The 22,831-nt window shown below is 39.3% G+C and overlaps 1 protein-coding gene and 2 pseudogenes across 5 annotated transcripts in view; 2 read left to right on the top strand and 1 right to left on the bottom strand.

Annotated features, from left to right (window-relative positions):
• LOC110055158 (uncharacterized) overlaps positions 1 to 22,831 on the bottom strand; it is a 30,355-nt gene that overhangs the window by 1,044 nt on the left and 6,480 nt on the right. Inside the window, exons 1-7 of one of the 5 annotated variants that reach the window (XM_089284814.1) lie at positions 13,240 to 13,631; positions 9,299 to 9,484; positions 5,953 to 6,228; positions 4,886 to 5,206; positions 1,576 to 1,911; positions 893 to 958; positions 278 to 400 (exon numbers count right to left, since the gene is read on the bottom strand). In XM_089284814.1, coding sequence (XP_089140940.1) covers positions 278 to 400; positions 893 to 958; positions 1,576 to 1,911; positions 4,886 to 5,206; positions 5,953 to 6,228; positions 9,299 to 9,425 — 1,249 coding nt within the window. In that variant the 5' untranslated portion in view covers positions 9,426 to 9,484; positions 13,240 to 13,631. Of the gene's footprint in view, positions 1 to 236; positions 401 to 892; positions 959 to 1,575; positions 1,912 to 4,885; positions 5,207 to 5,952; positions 6,229 to 6,528; positions 6,866 to 9,298; positions 9,546 to 13,239; positions 13,632 to 22,831 lie in introns of those variants that run through there. The other 4 variants (XM_089284812.1, XM_089284815.1, XM_020761532.2 and 1 more) reach the window with 4 other exon arrangements.
• On the top strand, positions 2,854 to 4,691 carry LOC149115302 (uncharacterized; annotated as a pseudogene).
• On the top strand, positions 20,883 to 22,408 carry LOC149115301 (uncharacterized; annotated as a pseudogene).

The raw sequence follows: 22,831 nt of genomic DNA, 5'->3' as shown, positions 1-22,831 counted from the left end.
AGTGCTGCATACGAAGAAATAAATGAACGTCGTCAAAATGTGTTTGTAGTGCAGATTGATCTTTCTGGGCTTACTCATGACTCAAAATATTCGATGTCGATGTCTTTACCGTTCTTAAAATTACTATAACTCTTCTTATGTCTGTTTTAGATCCGTTTCTTTCAAGGGCCAGAGAGCCAAGCCCAGATAAGTCTCTTTTATGGTTAATTTGACTTTTTTGGACTAACATCCCCTCTTTAGCCTTGGAGATTCATGAGGTCAAAGGTTTGCAACTTACGCGTTTTGGTGTACAGTGCAGATGCCTTCTTTTTCTTCACGACAAACCAAACACATAACATGAACAGCACACCGATACTGGCTGATAAAATCACGATCAGCAGGAGCCACTCTCTGCGAATTCCTGTGAAGTAAAAAAGGCGCCAAAACACATTTAAGACTCTTTCCTAATGGCGTCAGTAGAATCTAGAGCTAAACAAATGTCTTCACTTTGTCCTGTTGAATATCAAAAAGTACTTCTTCTTTGTAAAAATCTATTACGTTATTGGTGAATCATTTCTCGTTGAGCACAATCGTGCGCAAAAACTTTTCAAGAACCTGAGAAGGATTTTTTTGTTCACCTATATAATTGGGCCTCCTGGTTACTAATTGTACCCTCATTCCATATGAGTGAACAGTACGATGTTCTCTCCGGGCCCGTCAATGTGGTTTTAAAGACTTTTTGTAAGTAGTTATTGCCGAAGTTATTTGGGATGACACAGCGCTTCTAGTCCCTTCCTTGTGCGTAGAAGCATGGCGTAACATAAGTGTCAAGAAAGGACACTGCCAATAATGTGACAGACACACTAGATGGATGACGGAAGCAGTTTTCTGTGAACAAAAGTCTAGCACTGACCTGAAGGCGGAGAAGAAAGCAAAGCATTTTTCGGCGAGGTGGTCGCACTTTCAGTTGTTGCTTGAACTAGAATAGATAACAACTTAATTGAATTTATAAATACTTGTAAAATGTATCCTACCTAACACAAAAAAGGAAAGGTATACGAATTTAAAGCTTTGTTGAGAAGAGATTTTAGGGTTGGTTCAAGTGCAGACGTTCTTGACCTGATCATCTCATCCGAAATACTATCACAAAATGAAGAATAAATGACGAAGATAACGTCAGCTGTATACTTTTACTCTTCGTGTCTTCGTAGCCACGATACCTTTAATTAGAGTTGTGAACCCTCGATAAATAAAGACTTTATCTTATGCTGTTACCATCTGTGCACTTGGTAAGATCTATTAGGGTGGTATTTCGGGCATCCTATTTCTGAAAAAAACGGTGCCCATCCATTTTTTTTTTTTTTTTCATTTTTTTCATTTTGGACATGAGTTATCCGTAATTTCGCCATGGTTAGCGTTTCAAAAACAAATGAATGTTAGAATATTTCGACGCGAACGTCGTTGATCAGAAACTGCCATGTGGTAAAGATGACTAGCGTTAAACTGAATCCATGCCGGTGAACAATTGCAAGATAGTAGAACAGTATAGCGATTAAAATATGAATTCCTTTGCGTTTGATCTTTCAAGATTCTTACCTGTCGGCTGGTTATCGAAAACTTTCAAGTCAATGGCAGCTTTTGTGGTGTTTATGAAATCGCAGAGCCAGTGGCAACTGTAGGTTCCTCGGTCATTTTTCGTAACGTTAGAAATAGAGAGGATGAACTCTGTCTTACATTTGCTTAGTGTTTTCTTCTCGACTATTTTGTACTTTTCACCCCTCTCCAAGGGCGCCTGGTTGTCATTTAAGTACCACTCTCCTGAACATAAGAAAAAACCAGGATCATAGTCAATCCAGCATGACAGGTTGACGTTAGAATATTTGGCTGCGAGAACCTCCAGCGAATCAATGGTCGGGCCTTTTGGTAATGGACCTACAATACAAAAAAGAGATAGCTCGTGACGGTTATCCGGCTAAAGGCGGCTTTTCATTTAAAAATCGTCAAGAAAATACTCTACTACTCTACTCTTCTCCACCCAACTCTATTCCTTTCTACTCTGCTCCACTCTACTTAATTTTACTTTTTTTTCTCAGCTTCAGTCACTTAATAGGCCATGTTCGTATTCTCGGTATCAACCGGAACTAGCTTGCAATGGAGGTTTCTGCGGGAAAATACCATTAAAAGAGGGGGCCAAGGGTAATTTCGTGACGCCGTAATACGGTTTTTTGTGCTCTGTGAATCGTGATTTGATAAAAAACTGTTCCGTGAATCGTGATTGAAGTGTATTCCGTGAGGCGTGAAATGTAAACGTCCTTGGCTGTGAATCGTGAATAGATAAGAAATGAATCGTGAATTTCTAAAGTTGAGTTCGTAGCTGAATTTCACTGCATTGCGATCAGATTTTTTCCGTGACCTTAGTAAATTTAACGCTTGAGTCAAGCCGACTCAGAGTAGCGAGAAACGAAACATGTTCACAGTTTCAAATAAACCCGTTGATTTCCTGATGGATGTGGACTGTATCCTATATCTCACAAAAGGTAAAGTCCTGGAGCAGTTGCAGAAAGTTGGCAGTGTGGTACATCCAGTTGTACCAGACAGATACAAAGTTATCAAAACGAAAAGAAGTGGCTTCTACCCACATCCAATTGCGGTGACTTTGGGGGACCACGGGAAGCTGCTAGTGTTGGACTACAAGCCTATGAACAAGACAACAAGACTTCTGCAAGTGCGACTCCATTCTCCGGCGGAGGTAAAGATAATCGAGGAACTCGGGGATGCGAGAAACATTATGTACCTTAAAAGCACTGCGTACGTTTCGGAGCCAACGGGTATCAATGTCATTTCAATCTGATATCGGGCAATGTAACGCCTCCTATGGACAAACTGAAGAAAGAACATCTTCAGAATGTTCTAGAAGGGTGGCAAGTATCCACAGAAGGTACAGTGCAGCAGTTACGGGACCGAATGAAAGATATCATTAAGAAGCGTACCAGTGAACACCAAAAAGCAAAACACGACACCAAAAAAGTCTTTCTTTCTCAAGATGTGTGCACATCCAGTATATGCAGCATGACAGAATCTATCATCGTCAGTGCCAGCGACACCGAGCGACATTTTTACACAATTGAGTTGACGTCTGATGGAGTTGCAATGCATGGACTAGTAAAGGAGTTGTGTTCTTATCCAGCTGAATGTCTCCAAGTGCTATCCATGTGTGTGAATAATGGAACTCTGTTTGTGTCATTCAAAGGCAAGAATGAAGCCGAGAAGCAAGGTGAGCTTCTTTCAATCGATCTCACATCAAGACAAAGTTCTTTTATCTGATTAATGTAGAGGAGTAGCAAGTTATTTGGACGATGTCTTGTTCTGTGATGCGGGAGCTTTCCAGGTCAAGTATCTTCATCAGGATGGCAGTGTTGATGTAATTGCTGGAAACGGCCAAGAGGGTAACGCAGAGGGAAGAGCAGAAAACTCTTCGTTTGGTCAGCCGATGGGAGTTTGCACTGACAATTGCAATGTCTTGTCACTGACCCTCAGACAGGATGCATCAAAATTCTGACTACAATTACCGGTACAGTCACCTATCTGAAAAACTTTAGCAAATTGTTCCGCGCATTTTCAGTTTATCTGAAACATCAGACGGTTCCACGCCTATTAATAGCTGAAGCTCTGCAAGAGGTCGGTGATCTCAAACGATTGACTCCCAGAAAGCCACAAACGGCCCTGTCCCTGTCCCTATCTCGAACCCGTCGCTTAAGTCCGTACAAATGATCTAACACCAACTTAATCGGCTGGATGATAAATTGAAGTCTACCAACAAAGACATCCACGTTGATCTTCATGCTCGTCTGACAACCCAAGTGGAAAATCTGCACGCTGTTGGTCATTTCAAGGATCAATGCCCCACATCTTTTAACTACTCCCGCAATCTGGGAAACACTGTTTACGAAAGCATCAAAAGGATCACAAGCTGGACAGCCTATTATTTCATTCACCCAACATCCTACTATCCAATTCCAGACAGTTCAATTCCACTGAAAGACATTTCCAAACTTTCGCATCTTGGCAAAACGAGGCACTTAAATTCTACCCAAGAGCAGATCATGAGAGAATGGGCAGTTCAGTATGGCAAACGCGCTCAACAGAGAACTATGAGGCAAGAAACAACGAAGTTCTAGGCTGGCACTTTGCCTTTGAACATGTATCGTCCAGCAGATTCTGCTTACCCAAAGGGCAAGATCCACCTTGAACCTCCTGCACAGTATAAGCCAGCTGTTCCACCAATCGTCGACGAACAAGAAGAGCAAGAGCAAGAAGTCACCTTCGCTCATTCTGAAGTGTCTGAAGCCCCCGAAGTACCAGAAGTTGATGTGTAGTATGACACATACAGTGGGCCTGACGATGCCGTGGAAAGTGACAACGACGACGATACTCTGACCTTCTTAAGAGCCGTAACAACTCGCAGTGGAAGAGCTGTCCAAGTCCGATATTTCTCTTAACAGGTCTCTTAGAGTAAAACCAACAAATTAAGATTTCAAATATCACCTTTCCAACAGCTGTAAATTATTGGTAAAGTTAAAGAATGCTTTTTTGTACAAATTTTGATTACAGTTTCGTGCACATGTTCGAGAATCGTAATAAGGGAATTTTTTGTTTCGTGATTCGTGAGATCGAAAATTTAATGTCGTGACTTCGTGACAAGACCCCCCTGCCCCCCCCCCCCTCCCTCCCCTCATTAAAAAGAGATGAATTGCATTTGCATTTGAAAAGACTCCCTGTATTAACCTCAATTGTAAGCTAGTTCCAGTTTAATACCGGGGATATGAATGTGGTAGTATTCTGCTCTACCCCGTTTTACTTCATATTACTCATGCTATTGGACGTCGATTGAAATAAGATCGCTTACACTGATATATCATCTGAAGGATTTTAAAGGTTTCACTCTTCCAGCCAGGAATACTGTTTCTTGCACTGCACTTGTAGAATCCTTCCTGCTCCTCGCGTCCCGGCGGAAGATGAAGTGTGCTCCGGAGAGTTTCCACTCCTTTCTTCCATTTCTTGTCTTCTGAGTGATAAATCCTTTCAGTTCCGTTCGTTATTATTTCACCGTTCTTGTACCATTGGACCTCGCGGGGAAGAGGCCATCCCGAGAAAAAGCATTTTAAATCGATTGGTACGCCTTTATCGTAAAACCTTGGTGTACTTGAGGTCCAAGCTTGCAGTTTACCTAGAAGCAAGAATAGTAACAAATCACTGTTTAATAGAATCAAATGATTATGGAAGAAAATGTTTGGTACACTGAATGGTCAGATTCCTCTCATATTTATTCCTTCGTTATCATACACATTTTGTCGCATTATGTCATGCCATGCTTATCGTATCGTGTCAACTTCACATCAAGCGACTCACGTCATGCAATTTCATGCTTGTGTCATGACATATCATGCAGCCGTCACGCTAGCTTCACGTAATACGTCGTGTCATGATAATGAAATGACATGACATGACATGCCATACCATAGGCATGTCATTTCATATTACGTCATGTCCTCATTTCATGTCATTTTAAACTGCCGGATACTTATGACTAACTACGAATGAAATCCTTGCGTCTGTTACTTGGAAAGGCAGAAGATTGAGTCTTATTGATAGCGGCACCATATTTAACCGTAGTTAACCATAGTTAATAGGGGGTAACCAATGATTGTGAAGGAAGAAACAAAGATTCAAGATTTATGTTGAAAGGTCTGCGACCGCGCACGATCATTTGTTTTGCTCTGATACCCTATGCAAGAATTGCGCAACTGAAAAGTTTCAGTTGGTCAGTTGCTTAGACGGAAGTAAACACCTGCCGTGTTTTTTGCTTGGTCAAGGTCAGAAAAGGAAACAAAATCTTCTCATTAAGAGCTTTGTAAGACTCCATAACCATCCCCCTGCATTAACAACGGAAAAAAAAAACGAAGAAAAACTTACGTGTGAAGCTAATGCTGGCACAGTAACATGACACACTGCCGCTGTCCTTTGCGGAATTTGATTGCAGCAACACCAAGTCTGATAAACCAGTACTGTTCTGGACTGCTTGCCTGGCTTGTTTCCAGGTCATTCCCTGTGCCAGCATTCCTGTTCTGATCGAGCATTTGCGAGTGATGTTGGAGTCTGGATCTACTATCATGGGATTTGTGTGCTGACACCCTGACAAGGGGCAGGATGACTTTATTTCACACTTCATGTCAGTCGCAGAAGAGGTATCTGTTGATTAAAATTAACAATACCACAACGTTTTCAGCTTTTCAATTTACCGTAGGTACCTTACAACACATTACCCTAAGAAGTGATTGGCTTAAAGACCTTACAGATGTCGGACCATTTCCTTGAAATGACACTCATAAAATCCCTATATGCCATAGAAAAGCCTGTCTACTGACGATTTACTGCAGTATAACGAGCAAAAGAATCCAAAACCCTGAAATGCAAACTGATAAAACAAAAATAATGTACATTTATTTTTAAGGAGAGTCCCCCAAAACCATCAATCAATATCCCTGTTACCAGTTGTAAATGGTCTCCTCTACATTTGTCGTTATAGATACTTTTTCCTCAATTCAAGCATCGTTATAGTTTAAGTGGAATTTCCGGAAGTTACTTCAAGAATTGGACATCAAAAACCTTGGGCGCTTTCCAGTAGACCAAAAATTCCAGTGTGAATTTCCGGAAGTTTCCTGGGACAAATGAAACAGAGTTTTCCAGAGTGGAAAACGAGTCGAACAGGTTTGTTCTCTTGGAAGTTTTCAATGACTTCGAGCTAAATCGAGCCTTGTATAGACCACAACAGCAGGGACCTTATACAAACCACAACGACAGCGAAAACGTCGCAAAACAAGGGGCTTAATGAGTGGTATAATGATGATCATAATAATAATAATAACAATAATAATAATAATAATAATAATAATTAAATCTATAAAAACAAATCACCTAGTATAAAAATTAAGAAAATGCCAAAAACAGATAAATTTAAATGATATGTAATTTAAAACTTCAACTTAAAAATTATTGTTTAAAAAGCCACGTTTTCAGTTTACTTTTAAAAATGTTCGTGGAAGACGAGTCTTTGGCACGCGTTATAAATCTTTGGCACGCGTTATAAATCTTTGTAAATTTCTCAGCCAACCTATGCAAAACAAACAAGTACACCACACAGGTATTATTTTTATGAAACGCTTTTTTGACAAATTTAGCTGTAGTTAGTATTTATCAACAGGTAAGTGGAAAGATTATAAATAAAAATATTAATCCATTTTCCGGAATGAGCGTCGTCATCATCCTCGCGTGAGCTGTCCAACTCGCTGTGATCGCGGCCAAAAGAACTAGCGCTGAGTAGAAAATTGCGGATTTGCATAATTTCCGAAAAAGAGGACAGCCTCCTAGAGTATACCCAAATTTTCAAACATTTTTTTTTCTGAAAATTTCCGTTCCATTTGCTTTTCATACATGAATTTTCGGAATTTTCGGTTGAATGCTTCGCTTTTCGGAAATTCAACAATTTGCGGATTTTCTGGAACATTTCCCTGGAAATTTGTCCCCGTTTCGAAAATTTCAGAATTTTTGGTCGAATGGAAAGCGCCCCTTAGGTTGAGGCGCAAGTACACTCTCGCCGCTTCACCATCAAGAAAAATAAACATGGCGGACATTTCTTGAATGAAACTTTCATTTACTCGAAAGATATCACTCCACTTTCGGGAAACTGAAAGCATGGGAAATTTTAGAAATGACTCCCATCGACTTAAGACCAAAAATGTTTTCAAGATGTAGTATTCAAGGCATTAAACAATATATAAACGTTGCGGTTTCTTGGGTCACCAGACAAGACAAAATCTTCAGATCAAGTAAGAGCTGTTCAGATTGGAGCTACTCGTCCTGAGGCGATGCGTACAACTGTATATAAATTCAACCACGATGAACAAAGAATTTCTTTTTTGTACGTAGCGTTTCGTTTGTTTATTTTACTGCCTAGATCCTGGGTCAATTGTTTCATAATTAATGTATTATTAAAACTACGGCCACATACATCTATGTGTATGCACAACGAACAATTGCGTCTGTGTTTCCATGCTCCGGTCCGTCATAGTGACGGTGTAGCTCTTGATATTCACCTCTAAAAATTATACTGAAACAATTATTCGCCACTGGCTCAGCGACCATTGGTTATGATCACTGGAGAGTAGTTTCCATATTATCGCCGAAAGTTTTCTGAGGCAATCATTTTTTTTTTTTTGAAACGGATTTCGCTATAAAAGTAAACGTTAAAAAGCAACATCGTTTGACCGTCGAACGGTCGAAACGTGCTTTCGGTTTCCCGAACGTTGAACAGTCGAAACGTCGTTGTTTTTTAACGTTAACTTTAATAGTGAAATCATACTGGTCATGTGGAAAAAGTCTTGACGCTTCCCTCGATCTCTCCAAACCTCCCACGTGCATCATAACCCGATAATACATGCTGGGGCATGAATCAATTGTTAATTGCAAAACCAAGTCTTATTATTTGGAGCGCTTTTACTCAATATCATAACTAGGAGCACAGAAAACATTCGCCCCCGTTCGTGTTTTGTTAATTTTTGGATGTGAGTCATTAAGTTTTGGATTTTGGATGTGAGTCATTAATTTTTAAATCATGACAACAAAAACAAGGAAAGTGCGGATATGATCGTAAGTTTGAATAATTAAAAAGTCCGAGTATACGAAAAGTGCGGATAATTGAAAAGTTTGATAATCCAGCTTATGATCACTTTGTTCGTATCCCATTTCTATTGGGTGAAAACGAATAAGTTAAAAAAAAAAAATACATGAGAATTCATTGCTTTTTTCGGCGCCAAATGTGTGCGGAAGTCTATAAAACGGAATGAACAGGAAGTCTTTACTCAGGTCCATATGCCTTAACAAGACTACAAGTACTTGATAATCCTGATTTCGCACAGAGCCTATGAATATTCCGGTTACTTTTTGTAAGAGTTTATATTGATGGACATCGCGTTTTTTTTATACCTCGAACACCCGAGTGATATTTCCCATAACTTATCTATTCAGTATAGTGTTAATTTCAAAAAAACAAAAAAACAAAAACAAAAAACGTTTGTCGCTTTAAAGCAAGGAAGCCTGCATGCAAGATTTTGAACAGCTTGGAAAAAAAAAGTTCCTGATATATGTGATATATATGTTTCATTTAATATTTAAATTAAATATTAACGAATTGTACATCGGCGCAAGAAAATTGCACAACGGCGCACGAAAATTTTAACAGCGTGATTCACTTCATACGTACCTTGAATCATGAAAAACGACAAAGACCAAAACAAGAGGTATTTCAGCAAACGAAGCTGGAAGTTTTTCTCCAGGCGTTGATTCTCCATGGTTCCAATTCCAACCGCGATCTGCCGATACATGGCCATCGTTCAGCTTCCTCGAGATAGGCTACCCACGGTTATCGTTGATCGTTTTCAGAATACGCCTGAAAGCAGCCACGAAAGGAGGCAAAAAGTTTTCATTTATGCAAAACGTCATATCATATTAACTACTAACGCCAAACATCAAGTAAATTAAACACAGAGTTATCTTTCACTATGAAAGGACCGCCCATCTCGTTAACAATGACAGCGACAGCTGCACCATACAGAAGGCGGCTTGAAGCTATGAGAATGTTATTCAGCTGTTGATCACGTGACCTAAACTCAAGTATCAATTTCACTTATCTCACTGACAGTTTCTTAAAAGTGAAGCTGTCAAGTAATGGAAACACTGGTCATTCAAGCTGCAGTTATTTCGTTTTGAAATGCAATGCAAATTGTGATTTCGGTGTAATAAGTTAATTTCAAACGACTCAAATTTCAATTGGTGTTTCGTTATTTCTCGTAAGTCTGACGTACAGCTTTAGCCATGTTATGCTTTTAGTGTTGTAATATAAAATATTCTAAATTGTAGACAATTTCTTTGTATTTTTGGAAACCACATGGCTTACGGCTGTACCAGAGTTTACCCAAATATGGGAAATAAGTAGGCAAGTGTCACTTATAAATACTCTTGTTCTTGGGCCATTTCAATTTCAGAAGGAGAAGATAACAAACAGCGATTACAAAGAGACAACGCAAGTTAATACCGTTAAGATTTTTAGACCATGCGTTGTCTATTTGTAATGTTTGTAACCGCTGTTTGTTTTTTTTCCCGCTTCTGAAAGTGTCACTTATAAATTTCTCGTCGGAGGAAAGTCGGTTTTTTTCAGCAGATTTGGCAGGCTTGTTTAACCTCTACTCGGGAAATGCAGGAAATAATGGATAAGAGGCCACAAAATGTCACAGCTACCTTAATTACGTAACACAATACCGGTTCAATGCGAAACATTTCAATGAAAACGCTTGTAAATGCACAACAAGAGCGACCGAATGATGTATTTAAGAAATACCCTGGGTGAAACAAAACCAATTCCAAATTGCCAATTCAGTTAAGTCTGTCATTTGGATCTTGTCAGGGGGAGAACGAGGAGCGCAAAGCTCGTCGGAGGGGGAGGGAGGGGAACTCCCGAGAAGGCGTTTTGGTTTTCGCCATTCCACTCCCTAATTAAGAATGCAAAACACAGAAAGACGTGAAATATCTTGCTATCAAAACGGTCCTTGCGGGCGTTCCTCTCCTTTCCCCTCCGATCGAGCTTCACGCTTCTCGTTTCCTCCTATCCCACTCCTTTGAACACCTGCTACGCAGACTAAGGCTTCATATCATCATCCAGTCAATTTATGATTTAAGAAGAATTTATGAAATAATTGTTACATTCGCATTTGTTGAATAAGCGATTACTATCGCAAACACGGCGCCACGAACCTCGTTTGTTATTTATCATCTCGTATCAAACGCTGGCCTATGGAACGATTGCCTACTAACCAAAAGAACAATTAAATCATTATTCCATAATTTCGCTCTCAAAAATGACTTTGGCACAAAGCACTGTCTTGTTTCCAATGACTTCATTGGTAATTAGTAGTTATTCCACGAGGTCGCCTTAGAGATAAGATGATAGATAGCCGTGGAGACCCGTATCGCCGAGTTGGCTATAATCATTTCATATCCAGCAAGCGTGACTGGAATAATTTTTTAATTAAAAATATCTCCCCAGAAAAGAAAATTAAAATGAAATAAACATAAAAACGCGCCAAAAAATCACCTGTACGCTTAGCATATTAGTAGAGCATGGTATAATTGCCAAATTACTATGGTCGCTAAACCAATGAAAACTCTTGAATTGCATTATCCAATGATCTAGTTTTCAACAATTGTTTCAAAACTGTTATTTCAGTGGTGTTTGACCAAAAAATATTTTGTTCCATCCTCTACTTTTGTGCTGGATTGCTTACACAATTAACCAATCCTGCTCTTAAATTAGCCTATTCCATTCCACCTCCTCCTGGAACTGGCTGTTGAAATTACTAGTTCATATTATTTCTGCCTGGAAGCTAGCCTGCGAACGCACACGTATTTCCGGCTGTCGCTTCTCTCCGCCGAAAATAACGTCTGCGAACCCGAGCCAGGAAACGATTTCTGTGACGTAGGAATTTTAAGCCAATCACAGTTTAGCTCAAGTAGCCCCAGAACTACTGCGCGAGGTATTCGCTGCGAGGAGCACTCGAGTTTCATTCTATCATGGAATCTGATTGGCCAAGGAGAAACAAAACTCGTTACGTCACAGAAATCGTGTCCTGGCTCGGATTCGCGGACGTTATTTTCGGCGGAGACAAGCGACAGACGGAAATACGTCTGCGTTCGCAGGCTACCTGGAAGCAGTTATTGATTCTGCTTTGAAGTACACTGACCTTATTTATGTCTATTAAGAGTGATTTTCTGAGAGTGTCGAGAATCGGAAGACAGTCACGAAAAATCGATTTTTCTTTTATTTCGCCAAAACATACCTTTGGGTGAACTTATTCAAGGAAAAATAGTTTAAAGTTCCAACGATTTATTTTACGCCCAAAATTTAAGAAAGTTCGAAATTTGCATATAATGACGGTTTTCGCGGCTTAAAATGTTCAGAATTTCACGCTTCTTTACGAAAACAGCGGGGACGTAAAAACAATCCTATGAAAACAAAACTTGGCACAAATATTATTTCATTCTTATACTTTAAAATCGTGTAATAAGTTTCTTGTAGTTTTGTTTGTAGCTTTTTAAGGACCCATTAACCGATCTTTTCGAGCCGTTGCTAAGGAAAATTTATTCTCATACAACCTCATCATTTTTGGTTAGTTCAGAGTTATTTCATGTGTTTTAACTTTTTCATGATTAGTAACACTGGTGATGACGTCATCAGGCCACGCTCATGGTCATGTGACTAATACAGAAAAAATGCAAAGGCTCCCAGGCAAATTACTTTATCGAGAATTTTTTCATTGATTTAATATTTTAATTTAAATCCACATTACGCTATGCATCGATTTTGTTTCATTTCTAAAAGGTCAGATTTTGAAAGCATTTCAAAATATTGAAAAATTCGTAATTCTCTGAAAAAAGCATGATTTCGAAAAAGCAATGCATAGCTATGTTTCCAACATTGGCTTTAATCGAAATTCGTCGAAAAAGGCTGGATTTAATGAAAAACCGCGTTTCCTTTAGCATTTAAAGAAACCGGAAGTGCGCCCGATAGATATTGAAAGTTACCCTATCAGCGCGTGCGCAATTTACACTACCAGCGCACTTCGGTAAGATCAAACAAAGCCACACGGAGTTAGTTTTTCTCTTTCTACTGCTCTTGTTTATCTGTCTTTCTCTCATTTTGTCTTTGCTTGTACTTTTTTTGCTTTGCATTTTGTGAAACACAAAAAAAAACTTCTAAAACGTAAGCAAATTTGCAAGTTTTTGAGTTGTTATTATTTTCAAGCTGACGTAAGTAACCGGAAGTGAAATTTCACCTCCTTAGCAACGCGCGCGAGCGCGCGCATGAATCGGTTAATGGGCCCTTAACGAAGGGTATCTGTACAGCCGCCATTTATGTCTCTTGGCAAGGGACAAATAAAGGCCAACTTTGACTATCATTTGGTCAAAATATTTACATTTTAGGAAACCTTGGTTCTTGGTTTTTTCACCCGAAAAGTTATAGCTCTGGGAATTAAAATGTTCTCCGTCAGTAAAATAAAATGTTACGGCATGTAAGCGAGTTCAATTTTATGCAAATCACAAGGTTATTCTTTGGAAGTCAACGGTTTAAAACAGGAAACAACGACTCACCGTTACTCACGTTCCTTCTGCTGCTATGGAAACGATTTTAACTTCCCAATGTCCTTGTGAGCTGTTCTGTAAATATTTCCGGTAAAACAGCGAGCATAAACGGCCATAAATTTCGACAAGGTCGACAATGTCGACATTGTTTATATTTGAGATGAGACACTGAGTGGCACACACAGTCCTGGCTGTTTTCATCGTCTTGCTCAGTCGAGAGTCCTTTAAAAATATGATAGAATATACGCTTCAAACCGTAGTAAATTAGTTTCTCATATCCATACGCCTCATGTCGACTCATGAGTAAATAAATCAGTCCCCGCACACTGAATAAACAACTCGAATGACCTCTGAGGTCAGGAGGTCACGTGATATGTCGTTATGTTACTTTTCCCCGGTTTCACATTACACACGTAACGCTGTATTTAAGGACCTTCGCACGAAAATTTTCCAGTGGATAGATTTTTTCTTAATTTTTTACAGCAGTCAGATAATGAGTTACTTGTGTCAGAAATGCAAAAACAAAATGGGGGTCTCCGACTTCGTTTCAGAGATAAAGCGTGTAGAAAACGACCTGATTTTTAAAATTCAGCATGGTCTACAGGGGTTTATAGTTAAAAATGTCGAATGTGAGTCAACGGAGGCAAACGATCTTACTGGAATGCACCACCGCCTGTGGTTTTTAAAGCAGCGAGTATCCGGGTCAGATCTCCAGACATCGTCAGTTACACGGACTGATATAAATAATGCCCTTGGCAGTGAATGCGTGATTTAGAGGCACGAAAGGAACGAGCTGAAAACGCGAATCTCACGCGAAAAAAAACAAACTTTGCTATCGCTGCTCGTATATAATATCACCAGCCTTTGCCAACTAAGACGGCACAGCCTCTGTGTCTGTGTTTTAGTCATTTCAGTGATTTATAACGCTCAATTTTGCTGTTATGATTAGGTTTTAGAAGTAGCGCTAATCCACCCCCACCCCACTCCCAAGAAAAGTAATTTCAAAAGTCGTGACAGCTAATACTATACTCCCGAAAGCAGAATGCAATCTGCATTTGTATTGAGAGGCACTAGCCTGCGAGCAGGCGTATATTGGAGAAGAGAAAGTAGGAAAGGAAAAAGGAAATTAGAAGTGCCACCCAAGCCTGTTCGCCGTAAAAGAATCTACCTGGACATACTTAAAAAAGCCATATTAGCATTAAAACGGATAAACTCTGGGCTGCCGTGTAACTGAGGATCATGTATTAAATGTTTGTTTAATTTTTCATACAAAATGTCATGCTGCTCTTGACAGACATTGCAATAACTTTATAAGGAAGTGAATATGTTTGATTTGTATTAACAAGCGCATCTTAAAACTATTAAGAGTACAACTTTAACAAATAAATAATAAATGTCTGACACTTTTTTGACGCCTTCAACGACACAGGCAAATATTGAACTTCCCCAAGATATGTGATTGTAAAGTTTTACAGTAATCAAATGAGAAGGAATGTCTTCAAATATGGCCGGGATAGGAAATTCACAGAAATTTCAGATTAGAAAATTAAAAGAATGAAACAAATGTAACTAAGCCTTTATTTACATAGGGTAAGTTTGCCACTTTTGCTAAGCGACACGAAGCGTTACTGAAAGCAGGTAGCTTGCGTTACTTAAATAAATAAAATGCAGAATTTAAAACATTATTATCTTCGGCGGTCCAGCTTTTCCTGCAGATAAACGGTTTCTTATTTTTGAGTATTTATCTTTGCGCACGTTTAGATGTGTGCCAAATGTTACTAAGCGCAAAACTATGAATCACGTCGACATCAAAGAGATCAATCCGGTGTTGAAATTATGTCAGGTTATCATGCATCTGAACGATATCTTAGAAGCTAACAATTATGTCAAAATGTTTCTTTTTCAATTTTCTTTTTAAATCAAAATGTCTTTAAAGAGACTTTGCATACCGTAATTCAACTAAATGCCGTGATGTTCAGTACGGCGTTACGCGTGTAATGTGAAACCGGGGAAAAGTAACATAACGACATATCACGTGACCTCCTGACCTCAGAGGTCATTCGAGTTGTTTATTCAGTGAACGGGGACTAATTTATTTACTCATGAGTCGACATGGGGCGTATGGATATGAGAAACTAATTTACTACGGTTTGAAGCGTATATTCTATCATATTTTTAAAGGACTCTCGACTGAGCAAGACGATGAAAACAGCCAGGACTGTGTGTGCCACTCAGTGTCTCATCTCAAATATAAACAATGTCGACATTGTCGACCTTGTCGAATTTTATGGCCGTTTATGCTCGCTGTTTTACCGGAAATATTTTACAGAACATAACTTTTCGGGTGAAAAAACCAATAACCAAGGTTTCCTAAAATGTAGATATTTTGACCAAATGATATATACCAGAGGCCATTTATACTAGTCAAACTTGGCCTTTATTTGTCCCTTGCCAAGAGACACAAATGGCGGCTGTACAAATACCCTTCGTTACAAAGCTACAAACAAAACTTCAAGAAAGTTATTACACGATTTTAAAGTATAAGAATGAAATAATATTTGTGCAAAGTTTTGTTTTCATAGGATTGTTTTTACGCCCCCGCTATTTTCGTAAAGAAGCGTGAAATTCTGAACATTTTAAGCCGCGAAAACCGCCGTTACAGGCAAAAACTAACGATAGACAAATCCGACGTTTCGGCGACATCTTGGCGCCAATGTCACAGGAAACAAATTAAATATGCGCAATGGCGTAATATGACAATGGCGCCAAGATGTCGCCGAAACGTCGGATTTGTCTATCGTTAGTTTTTGCCTGGATATGTTTATCTATATCATTGTTGATTAAAACCGCCATTATATGCAAATTTCGAACTTTCTTAAATTTTGGCCGTAAAATAAATCGTTGGAACTTTAAACTATTTTTCCTTGAATAAGTTCACCCAAAGGTATGTTTTGACGAAATAAAAGAAAAATCGATTTTTCGTGACTGTCTTCCGATTCTCGACACTCTCAGAAAATCACTCTTAACGATGTGGCAATCTAGATGGCATTTTGTTGACTTTGGTAGGGCCGTGAATCACTGTGGTAGGTTGGGGTTCTTTCCCTGTGGTAGCTTAGTAGCTTAGACATTGCAGTTTATCTGCATTACTTTTAAACCTATATTTTCATTGGTTTTTGTTATTATGCATTTTATTTGTTCTCAGGACTAGGCTTTGTTTGTTTTCTTCTTCTGTTGTTTCATTTGGCCATTCATGAAGAACATTGCAAAGCGTGCAGGTCGCCCCAGATATGAAAAATATAATTGTGCCAAAACATCAAGTCAGACTGCCACAAAGCCCACAGGTCCCTTTTGACTACCGATATTTGTTTAGTGGTTTTAATAGTCTATTGTAATTTGATGAAATGAACACAAGTATTTGGTTTGTAATGAAATATTTGGGAACTCAACGCACGTTGTAATAATAAATAAGTTTGACCGTAATGTTATTCAGACAAAAAAGATAGATTCCCTAACGCCCACATAGGTAAAACAGAGCGCAAAGAAAACTTATATTTTGTTAATCAAATTAAATGAGTGTTTTCCTTTTATCCCCAGTGTTTTCCAAAGGAATATAAAACCTTTTCTCCGTGTTTCTATCGAGTCACAGAAAAGCTGTGGAAACTTCCGCCTACGCGCAGCTTGTGTTCCCACGCTAAGCATTTCTACGTTCTGCCCACCTTCCGCCGTGTTTCGATAACTAAATAAAAACAAGGAAAATGCGTTCTCTTTCTAAAATGAAGTAAATCTAAGACAGTGATCGAGTTGACTGAACAATTTCATTTCAGCGTGGTCATCTCGGACAATCGTAAACTCATGCTTAATTTTTGAGTATTTTTACCAAAAATGTTACTAGTCTGCTGGCGGTTTAGGTTGAGGAAGAGAAGATGATTGACCTTTCGGAAAACTAAAGAAGGCAGAAACGACGATTTTAGGAAGCTTGCCTGCATATTTAGAACTGACAATTTTAATTGTCAGTTCTAAAATTAAGTACAGGAGACAGCAACCCACTCCAGCAAAGACCCATGCATTTCCGACATGTCTCTATGGAGGATATGAAATATCAGTAATTCTCGGTCGAGTATGCCCCCGAACCTCCCCTTAATACTTCCGCATTTAGCGATCTATGCAGTCTCCTTTAGATCCTGAAAATCCTAGATTCCCCTCAATAAACAATCTAAACCTCTCAATATAAAAAGTAACATAAAGCTAGAATTTCGTGGACTGTACACCAGAAGCTTCGAAGGAGCTCAGTTTTATTGCAATGCATGATTAGTTCACATTAAAAATTGTCCGCTCTTCCCACTTGTAAACCGGATACATGGAAAGCGTAATCCCCAATGGAACCTATCACAGATATCTTTCAAGGATTCAGGCATTTCCAAATCTTTTACAAGAACGCACATGGCATTGCATTTTCGGAAAACAGTAGTGTGAAAACTGTACTAAAATGAAGTTTTGCTAGATTCCCGCCGACAAAATAAAACACGTAGCGAAATAAACAAATTCTCAACCTAACCAGTGCTTCGATAAAAGACATTATATTTGTTACGAAGGCGGATTATACTTAAGAAGTAAAACAACGACAGAAAACAACAACTGAGCTGTCTCTGTTTATGATGAAAAGCTTTATTTTTGTAAAAATGCTCAATTGCTCAAAACAACACTTACATGCAGTGTAGTAACGCTCGATCTCCGGTCATCTCAGCGAAGTGAACAGACGAGTGGTCAGCTCAAAGCTTGCTCTGGTATTCTCCTCTTAGCCTGTCTACATTTTACGCTAGTTCGGGCGGTCTTGCTGCAAGCGGCTGCAAGCCGTAAATAACTGTAGCTCCTGTCAAATTCAACTTAGCATTTCGCATTTTAATCCGCAAGCTTTGAGCTCCTGGTTTCGTAATCTCCATTGGAAAAGTGCACGTTTTCATGAGCCACAATACGGCCGGATTCCTCTGAACTGACAAACCTTTACCTGCCTTTAGATTCCTATTTGAAAATTAACTAAAAAGCGAACTTTGAAGGCATCGTTCTTCTCTCGAAAGCCGCTCGAAACGACTCCAAACTGAAAGCTTAAATGAAGTCCAGTTTATGATTGACAGCTAACGCTTCGTTAGCAAATCAAATTATTTGAACAATTCTAACAAGGATTGTGATTGGCTTATTTTAGCGTGCTTTATCAGAGAACATATTTTGGAAAATAAAGTTTGGTTTGAAAATGCAGCCGAATGCGTGGGGGAATTATTGGATTCTTTATCATAAAACAAACACTGAAAGAAGCCTCGACTGTGCTCTGTTCCGTTGTAAAGCACTTAGAAAGCGGTAGAGCACTCAAGAAGTGGGGACTTCGTCTCGTGTTTTCCCCTACACTTCTTTCGTGCTCTACCGCTTCCTGCGTGCTTTACAACGGAACAGAGCACAGTCGAGGCTTTTTTTATTCGTGAAATAAATTTAGGAAAACACGAAGTCAGCTTGCCGCTATTCTGAGATTGTGTTGTGTTTTCCTCAGGTTTACTCGTAGCATAGCTTGCAAGATTTCAGGTCACCCGTAATCCGGGACAAAATTCGCGACAGTTCACACGTGAGACTAGCGAGTCTGATCTCTACAGACATGTTTTGGTCTCTAGTACCAACTAAGAAGGGATTAATGGTCCTGGATCATCCTGGGAATTTCTTTAATAAATTCACTCTGTCGCCTTTGTTGTGCATTTACACATTGAAATGTATTCAATGAAATCTTTCGCAACGTTCGGTGTGACATTTTGTGGCCTCTTACCCATTATTTCTTGCATTTCCGTAGTAGAAAAAGCTCGCCAAATCTGCTCTAGAAATGTTTTTATTCCAAAGAATTCGCTTTCCGAGGGGAAATTTTAAGCTAAAAGACACTTGCCGTACTAATTCTGCAAATAGAGTCAACCTCAAGTATAATGCCTGATAACTGAGATTCGGAGAACCTCAGGTAAGGTAGCTACATCCGCAAGCCATTTGGTTTCCAAAAATACACTGAAATGGTCTAAAATCTAGAATATTTCATTCTACAACACTAAAAGCATAGCATGGCTACAGCTGTACCTAAAACCTATCAGAAATAATAAGAAATTGGGTTGATTTGGTTTATTTAAAATAAACTTATTTGATACCACAGAAATCTCATCACTTTTGCTTTACAATGTGAAAACTGAAGGTGTTTGCTGTCGTGAATAAGATCTGTTAAAACTGGTGACCAACTCGCCAAAATAAGTGCAGACTGAGGGATGTTTCCAGTATACTCAACAGGTTCACTCAAAATTTCTTGAAATGAGTGAAATTGATATTTGTGTGACCACCCGTTAAGTAGCATATTTTTCATAGCTTCAAGTCAACTAGTTCCTTCTGTATGTTGAGGCTCTGGCAGTCCTTTCATTGTGTAAGACAACTCAGTTTTAAACTGAGTTGTCTTACACAATGAAATTTTTGGTTGATTTCAACAGCAGCTTATAATTTTTTTTAGTTAATTGCATAAGCAATAAAAACTTCACCTTCTCGCCCCTGCTCTCGGGCGTATTCTCATCAACAATCAAAGAAAACCGTGCGTTAACTTATCTCGAGGAAGCTGAACGATGACCAAGAATTTGCAGATCGCTGCCGGAATTGCAACCATGGAGAAACAACACCTGGAGAAAAACTTCAAGCTTCGTTTTGGTGAAATACTTTTTGTTTTGTTCTTTGTCGCTTCTTATGATGCAAGGTATGCCGTGAAGTGAATGGCGTTGTTAAAATTTCATGCGTTATTGTGCATTTCTTGACTATTAATTTATCAACTGTATTATGCCTTTGTTTATTTGCTAGCGGCAAAAAAAAAATTACCCGACATGCATTAGGAATTTTTCATTGGCCTGTGGTTCAGAAACTTTGTATATAGGCTTCCTTGTTTTAAGGAGACACGTATTGGTAACATCTCGAAATTAACACGGTGCTCTATCAGATATGGGAATATTACTCGAGGTGTTCGATCTGTAAATATAACCCGATTCATGAATATGAACTCTTGCAAAATTTCCTCCTTTTTTACGTCTATATATATTGAAAACTAACCGTAATATGTACAGTTCTGCGCGAAATGTTCAACAGTCTTGCTAAGTTCATACATATTATAAAATGTTCGAGTAATTGCGCGCGCTGTGATTGGTCAGTTCGAGTTCATTATAGCTCCATAAAGCACTCTGCTTACGTCACGCACGTGCATTATAACTCAACATATGCACGCAAGCTACGTCACGAAAATTCTGCCCTGGACAAAATTTGAGAATCAGCTAGTCCGTCCGCCATTATGGCTGAAGAATTTCCACGGTTTCAACTCGGGTTCGAATTCCTGAACGCCGAGAAAAGTAGCAGCGTTAAGGAGTCTCAAAATGAGGCACCTGTTCCAAAGAAAAAACGGTTTGCAGAACTGACAGAAGCGGAGAGAAACCGGCTTTTGGTGGAAACGCAAGCAAAGTCTACGAAGAGCTCGACAAATTGGGCAGTAAACGCTTTCAAAGGTATGAATTTACGTAAACATGACTACAATCCAATACACATCTCAAACACTAAAACTTAAAACCTGTTTTAATTTAAAAGGCAGAATGACGAACAAAGCATATTACAATGCTTCCTAAATAATGAGTTATACTGGCTTATCTACATCTTTGTCAACAAAAAGCAACATTTCACTTGTTTATACAATTAAATGTTTTCTAGCAGCTGTTGCGTATATCATTTAACAGTTAACCACTCGAAATACGCTTGCAACACTTAAAGGCTGAGTTGGAAAAAATGTTTTCTTTTCCTAGAATGGGGTGCACAAAAAGTTCCTGTGCTGCCAAAACTAGAGGAAATGAGCGACGAACAACTTGACAACAGTCTGTCACAGTTTTATACAGAAGCACGAAGCAAAACGGGTGAAGAGTACAGCAAGTCGTCCTTAATTACGTTCAGAAATGTAATAGAGAGGCATTTGAACAACCCACCTTATAACAGAAGTTTGAAGCTAAATTCTTCAACGTTTTCAAATTCCAACCGTATGCTGAACGCCAAAATTAAGAGCCTGAAACAGCAAGGGAAGGAAAATGTGCAGCACAAAGAGGCCATGCCAGTTGACGACTTGCAGAAATTGAAAGCTGGTCCAGTATTAAGCCTTGCAAATCCATGGTCTTTGCTGAGAAACGTGTGGTTCCATGTTGTTCTCTACTGGTGTAGAAGAGGTCGTGAAGGGCAGAGAAATTTGAAGCCGACGAGTTTTGCATTTGAAGTAGACGAGCAAGGCAAGCGCTACGTTACTATGACCCACGACGAGACCACCAAAAACCATCCCGGTGGACTTCAAGACCGATCCAGCTTTGAGAAGACGGCTCGTATGTAAGAAACAGAGAGTGAGAACGACGGCTACCGAGTGCTGAGCTTGTATATCTCCAAGCTGAATCCGAAATGCGAAGCCTTACTTCAGCAACCTCGACGCGACTGGAATGAATCCGCCATCACACCCGAAATCTGGTACGAAAACCGCCCGCTTGGTGTCAACACTCTTGGAAACATGATGAAAGAAATAAGTACAAAGGCCAAGCTTTCCAAAGTTTACACAAATCACTGTGTTCGGGCGACAGCGATAACCTTGTGGTCTCAAGCCGGTTTGTCAGATCGCCACATCTGCCACATTTCGGGACACAGAAACCCGAATAGTCTCCAGCCTTACAATTCTCGTCCGTCGTCTATCCAGCTCAGGAAATGTAGTGATGTCTTGTCTACTGCTCTACAAGGGGCCGACCAGACAAAACAGAAATCTCCACAATGCGATGAGCCTTTTAGTCAGCCAAAAGCAGCAGAAGTATCAGGCAGAGTGGTTGAAACGCACAGCCGATCATCCACCACAACGATCCACAGCGAAATGCTTGGCGGCATGTTCAATTCTTGCACAATCGGTTCAATGCAAATCAATCTTTATCCTCCTCAGAGCAAAAGTCAGTGAACTGGGGAACTGCTTCAGCTTTCGAAGATTCTTTTTGCTGTAATAATTTCTTTAGAACCGTTCTGACCTTTTTTAGAAAACGTTTGTTTCTTGCCACAAAGGGAACGGTTTTACTTTTCATTCAGCATTTAAGCCAATAAAAAGAAAGCCTGTACATGTAAGGAGAATACTTATTTTGATTAATTAATCCTTTTCTTGTTTAATATGTCTTTATGTTAATGTGGTGGTTTACATTTTATAAAAGAAATAAAAAAACTTGCCCTTCGTGCATTGTTGAGTTATATAAGCACTTGGGAATTTTTAAGAACACGAGAGAAGTGCATAGAGAAGCACGAGGCGCAGCCGAGTGCTTCTCTATGCACTTCTCTCGTGTTCTTAAAAATTCCCAAGTGCTTATATAACTCAACAATGCACTCGGGCGCGTTTTTTATTTCTATAATAAACACCGTTGGAAGATATCTGGACCTGAGTTAAGACTCCCTGCTTTGTCTTTTTTATAGACTTCCGGCCACATTTGGCGCCGTAATGAATCTCTTATACAATTTTGTTTTACCTAAAAGGTTTTTTTCTTTCAAAGGAAATGCAATC

This window comes from Orbicella faveolata, unplaced genomic scaffold (genome assembly GCF_042242905.1).
Source record: "Orbicella faveolata isolate gen_17 unplaced genomic scaffold, um_ofav_v1 contig_13, whole genome shotgun sequence".
NCBI lineage: Eukaryota > Metazoa > Cnidaria > Anthozoa > Scleractinia > Merulinidae > Orbicella > Orbicella faveolata.
The sequence above is the reverse complement of the archived record's forward strand: the minus strand, read 5'-3'. Positions and strand labels throughout refer to the sequence as shown.